Source organism: Boleophthalmus pectinirostris, unplaced genomic scaffold (assembly GCF_026225935.1).
Source record: "Boleophthalmus pectinirostris isolate CB_2022bp ecotype Guang Dong unplaced genomic scaffold, ASM2622593v1 HiC_scaffold_17, whole genome shotgun sequence".
NCBI lineage: Eukaryota > Metazoa > Chordata > Actinopteri > Gobiiformes > Gobiidae > Boleophthalmus > Boleophthalmus pectinirostris.
This window is the reverse complement of record NW_026571115.1, coordinates 38,408,424-38,427,366: the sequence shown is the minus strand read 5'-3', so window position 1 is coordinate 38,427,366 and position 18,943 is coordinate 38,408,424. Positions and strand designations below refer to the sequence as shown.

At 46.0% G+C, this 18,943-nt stretch overlaps 1 protein-coding gene across 1 annotated transcript in view; it reads right to left on the bottom strand.

Moving 5' to 3' along the window:
• LOC110170328 (SH2B adapter protein 1) overlaps window positions 1-18,082 on the bottom strand; it is a 22,123-nt gene extending 4,041 nt beyond the window's left edge. Inside the window, 13 exon segments of the mRNA XM_055152454.1 lie at window positions 1,482-1,656; window positions 2,610-2,821; window positions 2,945-3,100; window positions 3,181-3,257; window positions 5,701-5,792; window positions 6,197-6,298; window positions 6,576-6,839; window positions 9,034-9,333; window positions 9,746-9,884; window positions 10,515-10,855; window positions 11,380-11,735; window positions 11,738-12,865; window positions 17,938-18,082. Coding sequence (XP_055008429.1) covers window positions 1,482-1,656; window positions 2,610-2,821; window positions 2,945-3,100; window positions 3,181-3,257; window positions 5,701-5,792; window positions 6,197-6,298; window positions 6,576-6,839; window positions 9,034-9,333; window positions 9,746-9,884; window positions 10,515-10,855; window positions 11,380-11,735; window positions 11,738-11,825 — 2,302 coding nt within the window. The 5' untranslated portion in view covers window positions 11,826-12,865; window positions 17,938-18,082.
• Between the last annotated feature and the right edge of the window lie 861 nt (window positions 18,083-18,943).

Sequence of the window (18,943 nt, the reverse complement as noted above, 5' to 3'; positions counted from 1 at the left end):
AACCAGGTCTAAACCAGGTCTAAACCAGGTCTAAACCAGGTCTAAACCAGGTCTAAACCTTTGTGGTCACTCTGCTCAGTTACAGCCAAATATGCACAGATCCTCTGCACATGAATATTTCTGAAACTTTAAACTCTTCTTCTGAGTTTAATGTGAAACTAGTTGTGTTCAGGTCAGAGCGGTGTCAGGTCATGTCATGTCATGTCATGTCATGTTTCGTGTCGTGTTGTGTCGTTTCGTGTCTTGTCGTGTCGGTTCCTGCATCAGTTCCACTGGAACCAAAGTTCTCACGGTGAACGACCCATGTTCAAACTATTTACGTGAACCCCTGACACGTCATCGACAGAAGGATTTACCACCAAATAAAAACAAGGCCACATGAAAACAGATGAAATGATCATGGATCACATCATCAACACCAGCGAGAGTTTGTCTTTATACAAGTCATTATTTATGTGTCGAGCTCTGACAACATGGATCTGCTGTGGAGAAGACGACAGCGACGCCGAGTACAAAGATGTAAACTCATCAGGAGAACACGGACACATGTGAGACCAACGGTAAGTAACAGTTTCTGTAAACTTCAAACTTTTACTTTCGTACGTGATAGTTTCAGTTGCTCTTTGTTTGTTTATTTTCCCGTGTGTGACCCAGATGAACGTGCTGACGTCTTCTGTGTCATCACGGTTCACTTAGAAAAAACAAGTTTTACTTGGTTGCCGTTGGGAAACAACTTTTCGGTTCCCAAACGCTCTGATTTCCAGCGTGAACACGTGAGTCGGTTCAGGATTTGGTGTGGGAACCGGAACCGGCACAGTTCTCTCGGTCTGAAAACACTAAGGTTTAACATTCCAGGCAAAACAAAAACATCTCCATGGAGACAAGCAGATGCAGCTTCTCTCTTCACAAAAGTTCCATGGTGCATCTTTAAACATGTGGTTCAACATTTAAAAAAAATAAAATGAACATGAAAGAACATTTGAATTTCACTGCACAAAGAGAAACATCGACAACGTCTCAAGTATCGAAGACTGAAACCAAACCAACGTGAGCTCTGTGGTCCTCTTTGTCTTTTATTTAATTTTTTATTTGATTTGATTCAGTTTTATCTTTATGCATTTTAACACTTTTCATTTACTGTTTTTATTTATGATTTACTCTTTTATTGTATTAATTTGTCTGTGCAGCATTTTGGATTCAATAATGTTTATAAAATGTGCTACAGAAATAAATTTGATTGAATAAAGTGTGTTTTTTGAACCGGAAATAAAACAGGACTAAACCAGGACTAAGCATCTTGGTATCAGAATCGGTATCGAGTATCGAATCAGTTCATTGGCATTGAAATCCGGTTTGATGTTTCAGAATCGCACCGACACCAGTTACAGAAAAGTCGATATAACACGGGCACTTTTCAGTTTAAAATGTGAACTCGGTATCGAGAATCGCAGACGTGTGGAGGGAGTCGGAGGGAGTCTTACCTGGCTGCCGGACGGCAGTGGCGCCCACGAAGCTGATGAGCGTTACGTCAGATGCCCCGCCGGACTCCAGGGGGATGGGGTGGACTCTGAAGTGCTCCAACATGTCGAAGATGGACTGAAACCAGAGGTGCTGCACACGGCACTGCCCGTCCTCGTTCAGAGACAGACGCAGGTGCTGAGGAGACACGACACAGTTAAGGAGCACTGAGGACTAAAGAGGACACGTATGAGGACTAAAGAGGACACGTATGAGGACTAAAGAGGACATGTATGAGGACTAAAGAGGAAACATATGAGGACTTCAGAGGACACGTATGAGGACTAAAGAGGACACATATGAGGACTTCAGAGGACACGTACGAGGACTTCACAGGACATGAATAAGGACCATAAAGGACACGAATGAGGACTTTAGAGGTCACATATGAAGACTGTAAAGATCACACATGAGGACTATAAGGTACACATATGAGAACATTAGAGGTCACATTTGAGGACTTTAGAGGACACATATGAGGACTTCAGAGGACACGTATGAGGACTTCAGAGGAAACGTATGTGTACTTCAGAGGAAACGTATGTGTACTTCAGAGGACACGTATGAGGACTTCAGAGGACACGTATGAGGACTAAAAAGGACACGTATGAGGACTTCAGAGGACACATATGAGGACTTCAGAGGACACGTATGAGGACTAAAGAGGACATGTATGAGGATTAAAGAGGACACGTATGAGGACTAAAGAGGACACATATGAAGACTGTAAAGGTCACACATGAGGACTACAAGGTACACATATGAGGACATTAGAGGTCACATTTGAGGACTTTAGAGGACACATATGAGGACTTCAAAGGACACGTATGAGGACTTCAGAGGACATAAATAAGGACCATAAAGGACACGAATGAGGACTTTAGAGGTCACATATGAGGACTTTAAAAGGACACATATACAGACTTCAGAGGTGCCCTATGAGGACTTAAAAAAGATCACGTGAGGACTGTAGAGGTTACATATGAGGACTTTAAAAAGTGCAATAAAAGGACTGTAAAGGTCTCATACCACACAAACTGACCCTTGAGTTTTCAGTTGCGTTATGACATTGTTACTTCTTTAAATCCTACCTTGGCCTTTCCCTGGAAGTTGAAGGTGAGCACGTACTCTCCTCGCCGCGTTTCACTTTGTCGCACGAGGAACACGCCGTGAGACGCCGGGCCCCCGGCGAGCACCAGCTGCGCCGCCTTCAGCCGAGACAGGGTCCCATGGAACCACTGGCACTCACTGAGCGGGTGCTCCACAGGGTCAGATGAGGGCGGGTCAGAGAACAGGAAGGAGCCTGCAGGGGGCGCAATACCACAACATCAACATGTGTAATACAACATGAATAATACAATCATTTCTCAAATATTATTTTTATGATCTGACTGCGAGGTGGTGATGGTGGGGAGAGGAACCGTACCTGTGGCGTCGGGCGTCTCTGCAAACGGCGTGCCCAGACTGGCCCCGCCCCCTCCCAGAATCCTGCCGTCTGATTCGTCGAGAGGAGCCCGGGGCGGGAGCTCAGGAGGAAGTGGGTCCAAGAGGGGGGAGGAGCCCGAGATGCCGCCGTAACAAACTGAAAAGAGAGAACCAGGTCTAAACCGGGACTAAACCGGGACTAAACCGGGACTAAACCGGGACTAAACCAGGTCTCACCTTGTGAAAGTCGGTCCACGATCTCAGGAGTCCCGCTGATGTCCAGGGGTCCGGTTCCTTCAGACTCGTCCTGTTCACTGCAGAAACAGAAAAGGATCATTATGACAGATTATATTCTCATACACTTTTACTTTCCAAATATTATTGTATTTTGGAAAATACTTTGTGATGCACAGGAGCAGGAGTGTTTTGTTCACTGCACATTTCTCTGATCTGGCCAAGATTTAAAAATTTATATCAGGTTATTCATCTTGTTTTCAGATTTATGATTGACTTATTCATTCCGAGACGGTTTAATTCTCTAGAGGTCGTTTATTTTCAGAGAACTTGTCAAGTAAAATGATCTCGCTGCATGGACACATCATGTCTCTACAGTCCCTGACAAAAGTCTTGTTTATCCATTTTGTAGAAACAAAAGCTTATAACCTGACTTTAAATTAATCGATTGGTTTTAGAAATGTCTCATATGAAGCTAAAACCCTCCCAAATTATTATCAATATACTAAAATAAATGTGCTTCACTGAAGAAAGATTGATCATTTAATGAGCACAGAAAGGTCAGATTTTGACAAGACAAAAGTCTTGTGGCCTTGTCATATGATGCACCAATCCTAGATTACAGCCTCATCTGTGATCAGTTACTGATCAATCAGTTAGTGTTTGTGTATAAAAAGAACCCAGCAGAACCAGACCTTCACATCAACTGTAACTTGACCTCTGACAACATGCCTAAGATCCACCCTGAGACCAAAGCGTAAATTATCAAGAGACTGAAGACCAGATCCACTGCTGAGGTGGTGACACCTTCAATGTGTCTCAGCGTCAAGTACAAAGAATAAGAAAAAGATCTGAAATGACTGGAGATGTTTTTGACAAGCCCAGGTCCAGCAGACGCCGCAACACAACTGCTCAGGAGGAAAATCCAAGGCCCCTTTTCCACTGCAGCAGACTCCACCAGGCCTGGTCACCTCAAGTCCCTGTGTCAACCACAACAGTTTGTAGAATTCTGTCTGGAAATGGCCTCCATGGTCGAATCAGTGCACAGAAACCAGCACTAAACAAAAGACAATTAAAAAACCATGTGGCATTTGCCAAGGCCCACAGCCTGATAAAAGGATGGACACTGGAAAAGTGGCAGAAGGTGGATTTCTCAGATGAATCCTCGGTTGAATTACATCACAGCCACAGCAAATATTGCAGGAGACCAACTGGAGCCACATGGATCCAAGATTCACCCAGAAAACAGTTCAGTTTGGTGGCGGAAAAATCCTGGTCTGTGGTTCCATCCAGTCTGGGGGTGTGAGACATTTGCAGGGTTGAAGGCAAATATCAATAACCTAAAATATCAAGAAGTATCAGCTCCTCTTACATTCCCAATCATAAAAGGGGTCAGATTTTGCAGCAGGATGGTGCTCCATCACATACTTCTATCTCTACATCAAAGTTTGTCAAGGTGAAGAAGATCAAGGTGCTGCAGGACTGACCAGTCCAGTCACCAGACATGAACATCACTGAGCAGGTCTGGGGTAGAATGAAAGAGGAAACATGAAGACAAAACCAAAGAATCTTGATGAACTCTGGGAGGCTGTAAGACGCTTTCTTTACTATTCCTGATGACTTCATCAACAAACTGTATGAATCATTGTTGAACCACATGGATGTGTCCTTCAAGCTCATGGAGTCATACAAGATATTAAATCTGATCTCACAGCATCACTACTTCATTCACTGACGTTATGCAACATGTTTTAGTATTTGAAGTAAATTATTTGTTCAATTTTCTGTAGGCGACAAAACTTTTGTCTTGCCAAAATCTGACCTTTCTGTGTTCATTAAATGATCAATCTTTCTTCAGTAAAGCAATTTTATTTTAGTATTATTGAGCATAATTTGGGAGGGTTTTAGCTTCATATGAGACATTTCTAAAACCAATCGATTAATTTAAAGTCAGGTTATAAGCTTTTGTTTCTACAAAATGGATAAGCGACAAGACTTTTGTCAGGGACTGTACTTTTAGATTTAAGTGTTTAAATCTTAAATTTTGGGCAATATTTTTGCAGTGTTGTCTCTTGTTAAAAAATTTACAAAACCCCAAAAAGTGAGTATAATTATTGTAGTGTAGCCGTAGTGTGCGCGACATTATGCGTGTGACTTCATTCCGTGTGGCATCATTCATGTGACATCATTTGTGAGAAATCATTCGCGTGACATTTGTATGACATCATTCGCGTGACATCATTCATATGTGACATCATTCGTACGTGACATCATTCACATGACATCATTCACGTGACATCATTCATGTGACATTATTCATATGACATTATTCATATGACATCATGCGTGTGACATCATTCGTATGTGACATCATTCGTACGTGACATCATTCGCATGACATCATTCACATGACATCATTCATGTGACATTATTCGTATGACATCATGCGTGTGACATCATTTGTGAGAAATCATTCGTGTGACATCATTCGTATGTGACATCATTCGCGTGAGTGGGCGTTACCTGAGGCACATGGCGTTCCTGATGTCGCTGAGCCACGCCCTCATCTGCACGGCGTCGCGAGTCTCGATCATGTACTGTGCCGACCCGTCCAACTGAAAACACAGCAGCGAGGGGACGAGTCGTATTATTTGTCATATAGTAGTAGTAGTACTTATAGTAGGAATAATAGTGTATTTGTTGTAGTAGTATTTGTATAGTAGTCATCTTAGAACTTATAGTCATAGTATTATATATAGTAGCAGTAGTAGAAGTACTCATACCAGTAGTAGCATTTATAGTAGTAGTAGTAGTAGTACTTGTCTTGTGTTACCTGCAGGAGGAAGGTGTTCACTTTGCAGTAGTAGTACTAGTAGTAGTAGTAGTAGTAGTAGTAGTAGTAGTAGTCAGTAGTAGTAGTAGTAGTAGTAGCTAGTAGTAGTAGTAGTAGTAGTAGTAGTAGTAGCAGTAGTAGTAGTAGTAGTAGTAGTAGTAGCAGTAGTAGTAGTAGTAGTAGTACCTGCAGGAGGAAGGTGTTTTCTTTGTCGGGCATCTCCAGAGCCGTGGTGCTTCTCACGTCCACGATGGAACAGCAGGGGGCGCTGAGACGAGGCTTCGACGCCTGACCACAGACAGGTGAACAGACAGGTGAGACAGACAGGTGAAACAGACAGTACTCGAGGTAGTACTTATATTAGTAGTAGTAGTATTTATAGTGGTAGTAGTATTTTAACACCTCACACGCTGTCTTAAAGGGCCGGCGTCTCTTTTACCTTTGGCGGGATGAAGTACTTGAGGTAGTACTTATACTTTACCTTTGGCGGGATGAAGTACTTGAGGTAGTACTTATACTTTACCTTTGGTGGGATGAAGAACTTGAGGTAGTACTTATACTTTACCTTTGGTGGGATGAAGAACTCGAGGTAGTACTCCTCCCCTCGCTCGCCGTCGCGCTCTCGTTCTCGCAGTACCAGGCGACACTTGTGCCAGCGCCCGCCCCTCCACGCCACGCTGCCCCCGGCGGGCGGGAGCGGCGCCGGCGCGTGATTGGCCGCCGGGCTGCTGTCGCCGCTGTGGTGGAGCAGACCGAAGGAGAAGCCGGAGAAAGCCCCGCCCCCGAAGTCATCGTGAGACGCGCTGACTGTGACTCCGCCCTCTCGCACCTGCAGACCACAACGTGAACTTTAACCTTTCAGAGGTCAGAGGTCAGAGTTAGAAAATATTATATTATTCACAGACACATGTGCAGTGTGTTGTGTGTTTTAAGAGGTGATGTTCCACAGTGCAGCATTAAACTTTAATAGAACGTCATAACAGATTTAAAGGTTGTATGGAGGATTTATTTTTTTTTGTTTCAAATTCAATGAAAGTTTAAAATACCGTTACAGAGACACAGCAGCTTTGTTATTACGACGACCAAAAAAAAAAAAAGAATGAAAATCTATCAACTGTGGACGTGTTGAGGCCAGATAAACATCAGCCAATAGAAAACGAGGCTCCCTCATTTTCTATTGGCTGTTAGGTTGTCAATCAAAATCCCTACATTTCTAGTGTAAGTGACTCGTCGGCGCGCGGGGATTACGTTCTTAGAGGCTTTTTCAAACTGTCACTTCTTCGCAATTCGCACAAAGTTTGTTGCGACGGCGGACGAGAATCCACAACCAGTTCCCCGCAAAAGAAAGTCGGTTTTTGAGGTCGCTAAAAGAAGAAGAAGAGATGGGGAAAAGGAGCGAAGACAAACTGAGGTGATTCTTGGAGATCTCTTCCAGCAATTGTGTCAATGAAGCAGACAAAGAGTGTAAAAACTGATGTGTCAGTTGCTAAATTATTTCAAGACAGGAAACTTCAACAGTAATTCTGAACGTGCACTGGATGTAAAGAAACGTGACTCTAAGTCAGGGGTGTTCACACTTTTTCATCATGTGAGCTTCTTACAAAATGACCAAGTCAAAATGATCTACCTCATACAAAGCCAAACAAACTGCACTGAAAAACTCTGTGCCCCTTTTTTGGACCCTCCCCCACAGTTTGAGAACCTCTTCTTTAAGAGAACTTCCTCTGGCACTTTACACAAAACTGTGAAAAAAGTGAAGGACGATTTTTAAACCTGTTTTTTAAAGTTCCAAACTGGAGTTTCATTCTTTTCTGGTTTTGCAGTGATATTTACCAGCCTCTGCACGTTTACCAAACCAAACGCACATCGTGACAAACACAGATGCATTTGTCACTTTTGTTAGACAAACTTCAGCCAAATGTGGCAGTAGGTCTGTTCTGTAGATCCGCTCTATGCTGTAGACCTGCTTTGTGCCAACACTGGAACACAAATTTAGACTGGTTTTTGCTCCACGTTTGGTCTTGCTCTTCTAATCAGCTGCACTGTGGGAGGGGCTTGTGTTGGCTGTACGCAGGAAGGAGCGAGAGCGTGAAAAGGCGAGGGGCGGCGTGCTGACGTGAGGCAGGTGGACAGGTAGGATGTTTAGGAAGTTGAACCTGCCCTGTGATGCACGCTGGTACACGAGGGCACACGCTGTCGCAGACGAGCCGTGCATAGGGAGCGTGTGTGTTTGTGATGCGCCGTAGAGTCTCCGCGGGTTTCAAATGAGCGCACAGGCTGCACTGAGACGCCCCACACGCTCCTGCACCCGCTACAAGTACTACTACTACTACTACTACTACACTTCTACCACCGAGTACTACAACAGGTACCACACGCTCCTGCACCCGCTACAAGTTTATTACCAACAGCAGCGGCTGTAATGAAATATGATCACACTTGTTGAGTGTCAAACCTCGAGTGAGAGACAAGACCGAGTCCAAACACGAGTCCGAGACGAGACACGGCGATCTACCCACACGACCTTGGAGATCGACTGGTAGATCGAGATCGACGTATTGAGCACCACTGATCTAGAATAACCAAATACACAACAAAACCTGCCCATGTTTCTCCGATGCGGCTGAAGTCAGTGACTTAGTGACATAGCGTGCCCGGCGTAGGTACCGTTGCCATGGAGACACGTGATGGTGCAAAGCCTCTATAGACAACCATGGAGGTTTGATGTTCACTTTTTCAGAGGATCCTTCCCAGTTTGGACTGCGCAATGACCGGAAGTCCAAAATTCAGGATGTATGTATTGGACGCTCGTTTTCCCTACGTCATCATAAATTTCTATCTTTTTGGTTGGAAAGTTCTGTGCTGTTTTATTTTTCACTCTGGAAGCGTTCGCGACATTTTGAACTTTCATTGACAATTTGAAACTAAAAAAATCTTCCGTAAAAAAACTCGCAGTTGTTTTCTTTTTGATTTTTGCGTGTACATTTGCTCGTGTCGTGCTTCCTGTGTGTGTCGTGTGGTACCAGTCGGCCGGGCTTCCTGCCGGCGCCGGGCGGGAGCGAGGCGGACGTGGGTGGCGTGTTGGCGACGGGCGCGGCGGGCACCATGCTGAGGGCGGGCGGCGGCGAGCGTGACAGGCGCAGCTTGTCCAGGCGCTGCGTCCACTTGTCCTTGTGCTGCGGGTTCTCTCCGTTACTACGGCGACGGCTGGGCGGGTCCTGGGACAGAGACGAGGACGAGGACGACGAGTGGGGCAGCGACAGGGGCATCGACAGGGACACGGGCATCGACGGGGGCGCACCTGGCGAACGCTTACCCCCGTCCTGAGAGAGAGAGAAAGACAGAGAAAGAGAGAGGGGGGGGGGGGGTTATTATGAACTAAACCAGGACTAAACCAGGACTGAACCAGAACTAAACCGGGACTAAACCAGGTCTAAAACAGGACTAAAACACGACTAAAACTGGACTAAACCAGGACTAAACCAGGACTGAACCAGAACTAAACCGGGACTAAACCGGGTCTAAAACAGGACTAAAACACGACTAAAACACGACTAAAACTGGACTAAACCAGGACTAAACCAGGACTGAACCAGAACTAAACCGGGACTAAACCGGGACTAAACCGGGACTAAACCGGGTCTAAAACAGGACTAAAACACGACTAAAACTGGACTAAACCAGGACTAAACCAGGACTAAACCAGGTCTAAACCAGGACTGGACCCGGTCTCACCTGGACCCCCATGGTGTAGCTGTAGCTCTGTGGGAGCTCGGTGGACGTGCTCCTCCAGTGAAGGATTCCTCTCACACTTCTGCTCATGTTCCTCAGAGAAAAACGCTTCTTCAGCCTCTTGGAACCGTTCCCTTTAGAACTACAACAGAACAGAACCATCAGGAACCATCAAGAACCACACAGAACCATCAGGAACCAGACAGAACTAGACAGAATCAGAAAGAACCAGACACAACCATTAAGAAGAACCACACAAAACCATTAAGAATGATTAAGAACCAAACAGAACCACACAGAACCCCCAGGAACCTTCAAGAACCATTAGGAACCATCAAGAACCATCAGGAACCACACAGAACCATCAGGAATCGTCAAGAACCAAACAGAATCAGAAAGAACCAGACAGAACCATCAAGAGGAACCACGCAGAACCAGAAAGAACCACATAGAACAACACAGAACTATCAAGAACCATCAGGAACCACACAGAACCATTAGGAACCACATAGAGCATCAAGAACCATCAAGAAGAACAACACAGAACCATCAAGAACCATCAAGAACCACACAGAACCATTAAGAACCAAACAGAATCAGAAAGAACCACTTAGAACCATTAAGAACCAGAAAGAACCACTTAGAACCATTAAGAACCAGAAAGAACCACACAAACATCAAGAAGAACCAGACAGAACCAGACAGAACAGTCAAGAAGAACCATCAAGAAGCACACAGAACCACACAAACCCAGAGGAGCAGATGTTTGTACCTGGTGTGGTTCTGGGACGTGTCTGCTCCCTCTCCCTGCTCGACAGCTCCTCCTCTCTCGTCTTCTTCTCCGATCGACGCCGTCCCGGTCCAGCTCTCCTCCTCCGGTTCTTCCTGTTCTTCGACGGGCGCGGCGCCGTTTCCCGCGGGTCGGCGCCCGTTGTTCCCGCCCACGGAGGAGGAGCAGGAGGAGGAGGAGGACGGCGGGTGGGCGGGCGCATCCAGGCGGGAGGCGGAGACACACGGCGGTTTGGTCAGGACGCGAGGAGGAGCAGAGACCGGAGACAGGGCCTCTTCATCCTCCAGAGACGTGCCATCAGACTGAGGAGCCCACGAGCACAGCTGAGGAGACAGGAGAACATCAGACGAACATCGGAGGAACATCAGAGGAACCACCAGAGGAACATCAGAGCAACATTAGAGGAACCTTCAGAGGAACCTCCAGAAGAACAAACAGAGAAAGAATCAGAGGAACATCACAGAAACATCAGAGAAGCAAGAAGAACCACCAGAGGAACCATCAGAGGAACCTCCAGAGGAACCTCCAGAGGAACCACCAGAGGAACCTCCAGAGGAACCTCCAGAGGAACCACCAGAGGAACCTCCAGAGGAACCTCCAGAGGAACCATGAAAGGAACCACCAGAGGAACCACCAGAGGAACCACCAGAGGAACCACCAGAGGAACCTCCAGAGGAACCTCCAGAGGAACCACCAGAGGAACCTCCAGAGGAAACCCCAGAGGAACCTCCAGAGGAACCACCAGAGGAACCACCAGGACAGAAACCATCAGAGGAACCAACAGAGGAACCATCAGAGGTCTCCTTGGAGACGATCTTCTAACCCTCAGTAACATTCACACACTCACCGTCTCCTCCCTCCCGGCGGCGGCGCTGCTCTGCGGCGCCCCCTGCAGTTCGCTCTGAAAGTGGCGCACAAAGCGGTCGGTGAAGCGGCGGCAGAAGGCGGCGGCCGAGTCGGGCGAGTAGTGCGGATTCTCCAACAGGAACGCACGAAAGTGGCGAGCGAAGTCTCCCGCGGCGACGCGAGCGTGAAGCTCACAGAACTCTGTCCAGCTGAGGCACGGCGAGGGCGAGGGCGTGGGCGTGTCCGACAGGGACGACAGGTGAGACGACAGGTGAGAGGACAGGTGCGGCGCGGGGGGCGGAGTCACCAGCGTGGGCAGCGGTGAGGGGCGGGGTATCAGGGGCAGGAGGGAGGGGGAGGGGGCGAGGGCGAGGGGGACGGCGACGGCGGCAGCGGCGAAGAGTTGGCCGCCCGAGGGCTGGGCGGAGTCAGCAACGCGCCGTTCATATTGTCCAATCAGAGACTGGAGCGGCCAGACAACAGGAAGTCACTCCAGAGAGGTCAGAGGTCAGGACAGAGTCAAGTCTCCAACATGGCGCCTTCGGTCGAGAGTCGCCGTCGAGAAAACCAATCACAGCGTCGAGAAAACCAATCACAGCGCCGAGAAAACCAATCACAGCGCCGAGAAAACCAATCACAGCGCCGGGAAAACCAATCACAGCGCCGGGAAATCCACGAGACACGATCCAGACGAGAAGGTCAGGGGTCAAACATGGCACCACAGAAAACTTTATGTTCGTCTAAAACGTCTAAATCAGCGACGATGGAGCGGTCAGTCCTCGGTGTCCCACATCGCCGTGCCGCTCGCCCGAAAACTCCAAAACGAAAAACTGAAAGGAATTTTACAAAAACGAAGAATCTCCAGAAGAGTCAGAGCGTCGCGGCGCCGTCCTCGGGGCCCATTCCTCCGAGCTCCACGTGTTTGGACCAAATGTCAAACTCAAAATGTCCGACGTGTTTGTCGCCGCCGGAAATGAACAAAAACAAAACTAGAAGATAAAAAAGTGAGTCTCTTTAACGCTGCTTCGGACGTGGCTCAGATCAGATTTTCTTTCACGTTTCTCAGTCGAATTTGACGTTTAAATTGTCCCCCAAAAAAATAAAAATAAAAAAATAAATCGCACGTTTTCAGTCGAAATTCAAAATGGCTGCCAAGAAGAAGAAGAAGAATCTCTCGAAATGTTTCCGGTTTCAGTCAAAGTGGCTTAAATTAAAGGTGAAATGTTTAAATAGTGTTTTCAAAATGAGGCTGTTTGAAAGTGCAAAGATCACGGCGGGTTCGAGGGAAACACTGTCGCGCCGACGTCGGCCGCTGTTATTTGCGTCTCGTCGAACGTGATTGGACGGCGGCGTTGGCGTCGGGGCTCGGCAGGCTGCGATTGGACGAGAGAGCCATGTTTTCAGCAAAGAGGCGTCGACTCGAGGAGCTACATGTTTTTAAGGATCCGACGTTTGAGCTTTGAGTCTCAGATCCAGCGCAGAACATTCTGGAACGACAAAGAACACGTCAGGGCTGAGAAAGAAAGAAGTTTAACTCTCACAGTGTCACGAGACCAACATTTTACACTCGAGTTCGATCTTAAAGGGACAGTTTGGTTTTTTGACATGAATCTGTGTGTCGTCCCCGTGAGCAGCGTCACATCCACTGACTCGTTAGTGACGTTTTCGGTGCTGATGAAAGTCGTCCCACAAGTTGTTCTGGGGACAGAATAATAAAGTGTTTTTCTTCTCACAACAATCTGTGTTCAAAAGAGACACATTTACACCACAAAACCATCGTTGAATAAAAAGTCAGACTCATTATCACTTGGCTCTATTTTCTCTCCGTTCGTATCACTGCGCTGCAGGTCACAGCCGCACGGATCCATCACTTTGTTCAGTTGTTTGTCAGTGTTTACATGCGAGAACATGAGAACTACAGACATAAGTATATAAACCTGTATAAGATACATAAGAATATATGGAACAAATGGTGCGACTCTTGATTCTCCAGGCTGTGAAGCAGGCGCGGCTGTCACCTGGCAGCAGCGCAGTGATACGAACGGAGAGAAAATAGTCCCAAGTGATCATGAGGTGTGACTTCTTATTCGACGATGGTTTTGTGATGTAAATGTGTCTCTTTTGAACACAGATTGTTTTGAGAAGAAAAACACTTTATTATAATGTCCCCAGAACAACTTGTCAGACGACTTTCATCAGCACCGAAAACGGTCAGTATCTGGACTCACCGGACGCTGTTGGGGGTGAGTCAGTGTTGATACACGACACTGCTCATGGGGACGACACACAGATTTATGTCCAAAAACCCAAACTATCCCTTTAAGGAACAGACTCGATACTCGATACTGATTCTGATCCCAGGACCAAAATAAAACCCTCTGTGTTTAGACAGTACGACGGAGTAAAAGGGTCAGATTAAAAAAAATGTAAAGATGCTGGCGCTACGAGAATAAAGTTGTAACATTTCAACATTAAAGTCGTAATTTTAGGAGAATAAAGTCGTGGTCAAAATAAAGTGTTAATATCAGGAGAACATCAGCGGCTTGAGGAGAATTTGGAGCATTTTGTAAAGGAGAAGAATCTGTGTTTCATTCGTTCATTTGACTGAAAAAGGACTGAATCAGGACTAAACCAGGTCCAGAACCAAACCAGAAAGACCAGGACTGAGACCGGGACCAGACCAGGACTGAAAATGGTTTAGTCCTGGTTTAAAGTCACGGAAATGGGAAATGGTGTTTCTGTGACTTTAAAATGTGATGCAGGACTGAACCAGGACTGATCTCGGACCTGGTTTAGTCCTGGTTTAGTCCTGGTTTAGTCCTGGTTTAGTCCTGGTTTAGTCCGGAGGTGCAAATACTGAAGAAAATTGTTGTTCGTTTTCTTATTTTTGGTTTTATATTGAAAAACAAGGTTCTTCTTCTGACGCATTTTTCACTTTGACTTTGATTTTATTACAACTTCATTCTCGTAAAATTATAACTTTATTCTCATAATATTATCACTTTAATGTCGAAATGTTACGACTTTATTCTCGTAGCGCCAGCATGTTTTTTTTTTTTATTTGACCCTTTTACTCCATCGTAAGACAGAGCTGTGATTTTACACTTTAAATGTAGAACTTTCCTTTTCTGTTCCCATGAGTCTTTACATCTGTGTGAGAATAAACCAGGACTAAACCAAAACTAAACTCAACCAGGTTTAAACCAGGGTCATTCCACGACATTTCATCCAATTTCCAGAAAATCTCACCCATCATGTTTTTTTTTTTTAATTGGAAAAAATGACCAGCTGGTCCCTTATTATCATGAATAAACCCTGTGAAGTTTTAATCATTTTCAATCTTTACTTTTTAAGTTCCAGCTCATTTAGTGAGGAGAGTCTGTGTCACTTTATGGACCAAAAATTGCGTCATTTTTTCTCGTCTGTTTTCACAGGTCGATGTCTCCGTTAAGTATCTCACACACACACGGGGCTGAAACGTTGTAGACTTGTTCTCCTCGACTCTGTGTTCAAATCACAACTGTCCAAAGTTTGGTTTCTCAACTCATTGTCATTTTATATGAACTTAAACATGAAAAAAAAAACAACTTTTTTTTAGACCCTTTTTAAACCTACTTGTAGGTGTAGGAGACGCCTTACATTTTTTTGAGAATCAAGATTTGTACTAGGAGTGTTAAAAAAAAATCACTAAATTATTGAAAATTTGAAATAGTTTATGTGTGAGGCTCCTGTTAAAAACCAAGAAAATGCAACATGGTCCGATTTTCACATGTCATTTCTGGCATGTGGGTAGTGATAAAAAATTTTGAATAATTTATTTTTGAAAGACCAGAAAAAGATCTTTCATATGGAACCAAACATATGTGTTTTATGAAACTCCTTCAATTTTTTATTGTATCTTGAACATTCACATTTTTGAGGTTTCAGTCATCGTGTAAAACAGAATGACACGAGTTTACAGTGACCATGTACTGAGTTTGTAACAGAGTCGAGGAGCACAAGACTACATAATGTCAGCCCTGTGTTTGTGATACTTACGGAGACATCGACCTGTGAAAACGGATGAGAAAAAATGACATGATTTTGGCCCCGTAAATGGACACACACTCTGCTCATAAAATGAGCTGGAACTTAAAAAGTAAAGATCGAAAATCACTAAAACTTCACAGGGTTGGTAAATGATAATAAGGGAATATTTGGGGTTTTTTTTTACAATTTTTTTAGATCGAAGTGCGTGGGCCATTTGGTGAAATGGTGTGGAATAACCCACCAGGTCTAAACCAGGTCTAAACCAGGTCTAAACCAGGTCCATGGGTGTTTACTAGTCTATGTACAATACATCTCGTTACAGTGCACTTTCAATTCGATATTCGATATATTTCAAATCAATTCAATACGGTTCAATCCGTGTATCATTCGTTCATTCGTTTTTCAATATAAAACCAAAAATAAGAAAACGAAAAAACAACAGTTTTCTTCGTTATTTGTCTCCAAAACCAAAATGAAAAAACGGATAACGATTCGTTTTTTCAGTTTTCGATTTTGTGTTTAAATGAAGAATGGAAAAAACGGATTACGGCCGTTTCCCGTTTACGTGACTTCTGTGACTGCGATGCCGAACTTTTGCACCGCGTACGGACCGAACCGGGACTGATCCAGGTCCGAGACCAGACCGAGACCAGAGCGGGACTGAGACCGGGACCAGAGCGGGACCAGACCGGACTCCGAGCTTTGACTCCGAGCCTCCACGGGGTCCGAGCCTCAGCTTCGAGCTCCGGCCCTGCTGTGGGCTCTGAGCCTCCGGTCTGGTCCCGGTCTGGTCCTGGTCTTGTCTCGATCTCGGTCTCAGGCCCGCTCTGGTCCCGGTCTGGTCCCAGTCTCACCGCATACGGACTGAATCAGGACGGATCCAGGTCCGAGACCAGACAGAGCTGCTCTGGTCCTCCGCGCTCAAGAACCGCGGCTGATTCCGAGGTGGTGCAAAGCCTCCGACTGACGCTTTCACCCCAACGAAAACGAACCGAACTAAGACCGGGACCAGAGCGCTACTGAGACTCAGTCCCGGTCTCGGTCCCGCTCTGGTCCTGGTCTCAGTCCCGCTCTGGTCCCGGTCTCAGTCCCGCTCTGGTCTCGCTCTGGTCTCGGACCTGGATCAGTCCTGGTTCAGTCCGTACGCGGTGCAAAAGTTCGGCATCTCAGTCACTGAAGTCACGTAAACGGGAAACGGCCGTTATCCGTTTTTTCCATTCTTCATTTAAACACAAAATCGAAAACTGAAAAAACGAATCGTTATCCGTTTTTTCATTTTGGTTTTGGAGACAAATAACGAAGAAAACTGTTGTTTTTTCGTTTTCTTATTTTTGGTTTTATATTGAAAAACGAATGAACGAATGATACACGGATTCGGTTCAGTAAAATAAAGTCTAAATCTCATCTGTGACACTAAAAGTTTTTTTTAAATCACTTCTTCTTGTGTAAAGTTCATCTGAAACTCAAACATTTAAATCGTCAAAACTGTGAAAATGTCAAATGTGTCGCAGAAACGAGTTTCCTTCATCTGAACAAACAACAAAACTGGAGCTGGAACTAAATCATTTAGTCAAATAAACCAAAAAAATCCTCTTGGTGATATATTGATACAGCAGCCCACGATATCGATACTGAATCATCACATTAAACGATACGATATATCGATATTTTGATATTTCTGCACACTGCTATCCAAAACTAAATCATTTATTTCATACAATTTGTGGCTCAATTGTCGATTTCTGCTGAACTAAAGGTAAAAGGAGCTGTTCACTTGTAAACTACCACTTCATGACATCACAAGGTGGAGCAGAGCATTCTGAGCTTTGGAGATGTAACAGACTCAGAATAAAGAGTCACTCAAACAAAACACAAGTCCAGCTCTGATTTTGAGGAGGGAACAACATTAGAACAGGATTTTAAGCCAATTTTGTTGAATATAAGACCTTAAAGTCTGAGTATTTTTTGTTCATCTTATTTTTAGACTCTAGGGGCAGAAGTTAAATCACAGGGGCCCCACAGTCTCCTCTTTTCCAGGGTGTTTTGGAGCCACTGGAGCCCGTGTCTCGGTTCCCCCCGCACAGCCCCGTCCTGCCGTGTCCGCGGACCCGCTCCTCCGCCCTCCTCCGCCCGCCTCACAGCGCTCTGTCCCCGGGGGCTGACAGCTCGGAGCCTCCCCGTAAAACCACCCAGAGCCCCGGAGGCTGCTCCTCATTCACCGCTCCGAGCCCGAGCTTAGCCGCGGAGGAGCTAACGGAGCCGCCCGGTCCGCTCACCCTCCGCCCCGGGGCTCACGGCGGAGCACAGCCCGGCTCCGCGCTCCGTCCCCCCGCGGTGCGCCCTCCGCTCTCCTCCCCGCGGGGCCCGGAGCTGTTTCCCGGGGGCAGCGCGGACAGAACCCCCCGAGCCCCGGCGGAGGGTGAGCGCGCTGCGGCTAACCAGGCTAATCCCGTTAGCTGGTGCTAGTTAGCCGCGGTCGCCCTGCTCTTTGTAACGCGGCGGTTCGCGGAGGGGGAAAGGGCGGCGGTACCTGGAGAGAACAGGCCGGGCTCCGCGCACTCTCCTCCGGGTAGAGCTGCTCCATGGGTCCCGCTCAGGTCCGGTTCGGCGGAGAAACGCGCATTTTCCCCGAAGCTTGTTTTTGTTGCTAAATCTGAAGATGCGTCCAAACGAGAATCTCGCGCCGCCGCTGGTATCGCGAGATTTGAGGGGAGGCTTGACTGAAGGACTAAACCAGAACTAAACCAGGACTAAACCAGGACTAAACCAGAACTAAACCAGGACTAAACCAGGACTAAACCAGGACTAAACCAGAACTAAACCAGGACTAAACCAGGACTAAACCAGGACTAAACCAGGACTAAACCAGGACTAAACCAGGACTAAACTAGAACTAAACCAGGACTAAACCAGGACTAAACCAGAACTAAACCAGGACTAAACCAGGACTAAACTAGAACTAAACCAGAACTAAACCAGGACTAAACCAGGACTAAACTAAAACCAGGACTAAACCAGGACTAAACTAAACCAGGACTAAACTAAACCAGGACTAAAAGGACTAAACCAGGACTACTAAACCAGGACTAAACCAGGACTAAACCAGACTACTAAACCAGGACTAAACCAGGACTAAACCAGGAAACTAAACCAGACTACTAAACCAGGACTAAACCAGGAACTAAACCAGGACTAAACCAGGACTAACTAGGACTAAACCAGGACTAAACCAGGACTAAACTAAACTAAACCAGAACCAGGACTAAACCAGGACTAAACCAACTAAACAGGACTAACTAAACCAGGACTAAACTAAACTAAACCAGACTACTAAACCAGGACTAAACCAGAACTAAACCAGGACTAAACCAGGACTAAACCAGACCTAAACCAGGACTAAACTAGAACTAAACCAGGACTAAACCAGGAACTAAACCAGGACTAAACTAGGACTAAACCAGGACTAAACCAGGACTAAACCAGAACTAAACCAGGAACCAGGACTAAACTAAACCAGGACTAAACCAGAACTAAAC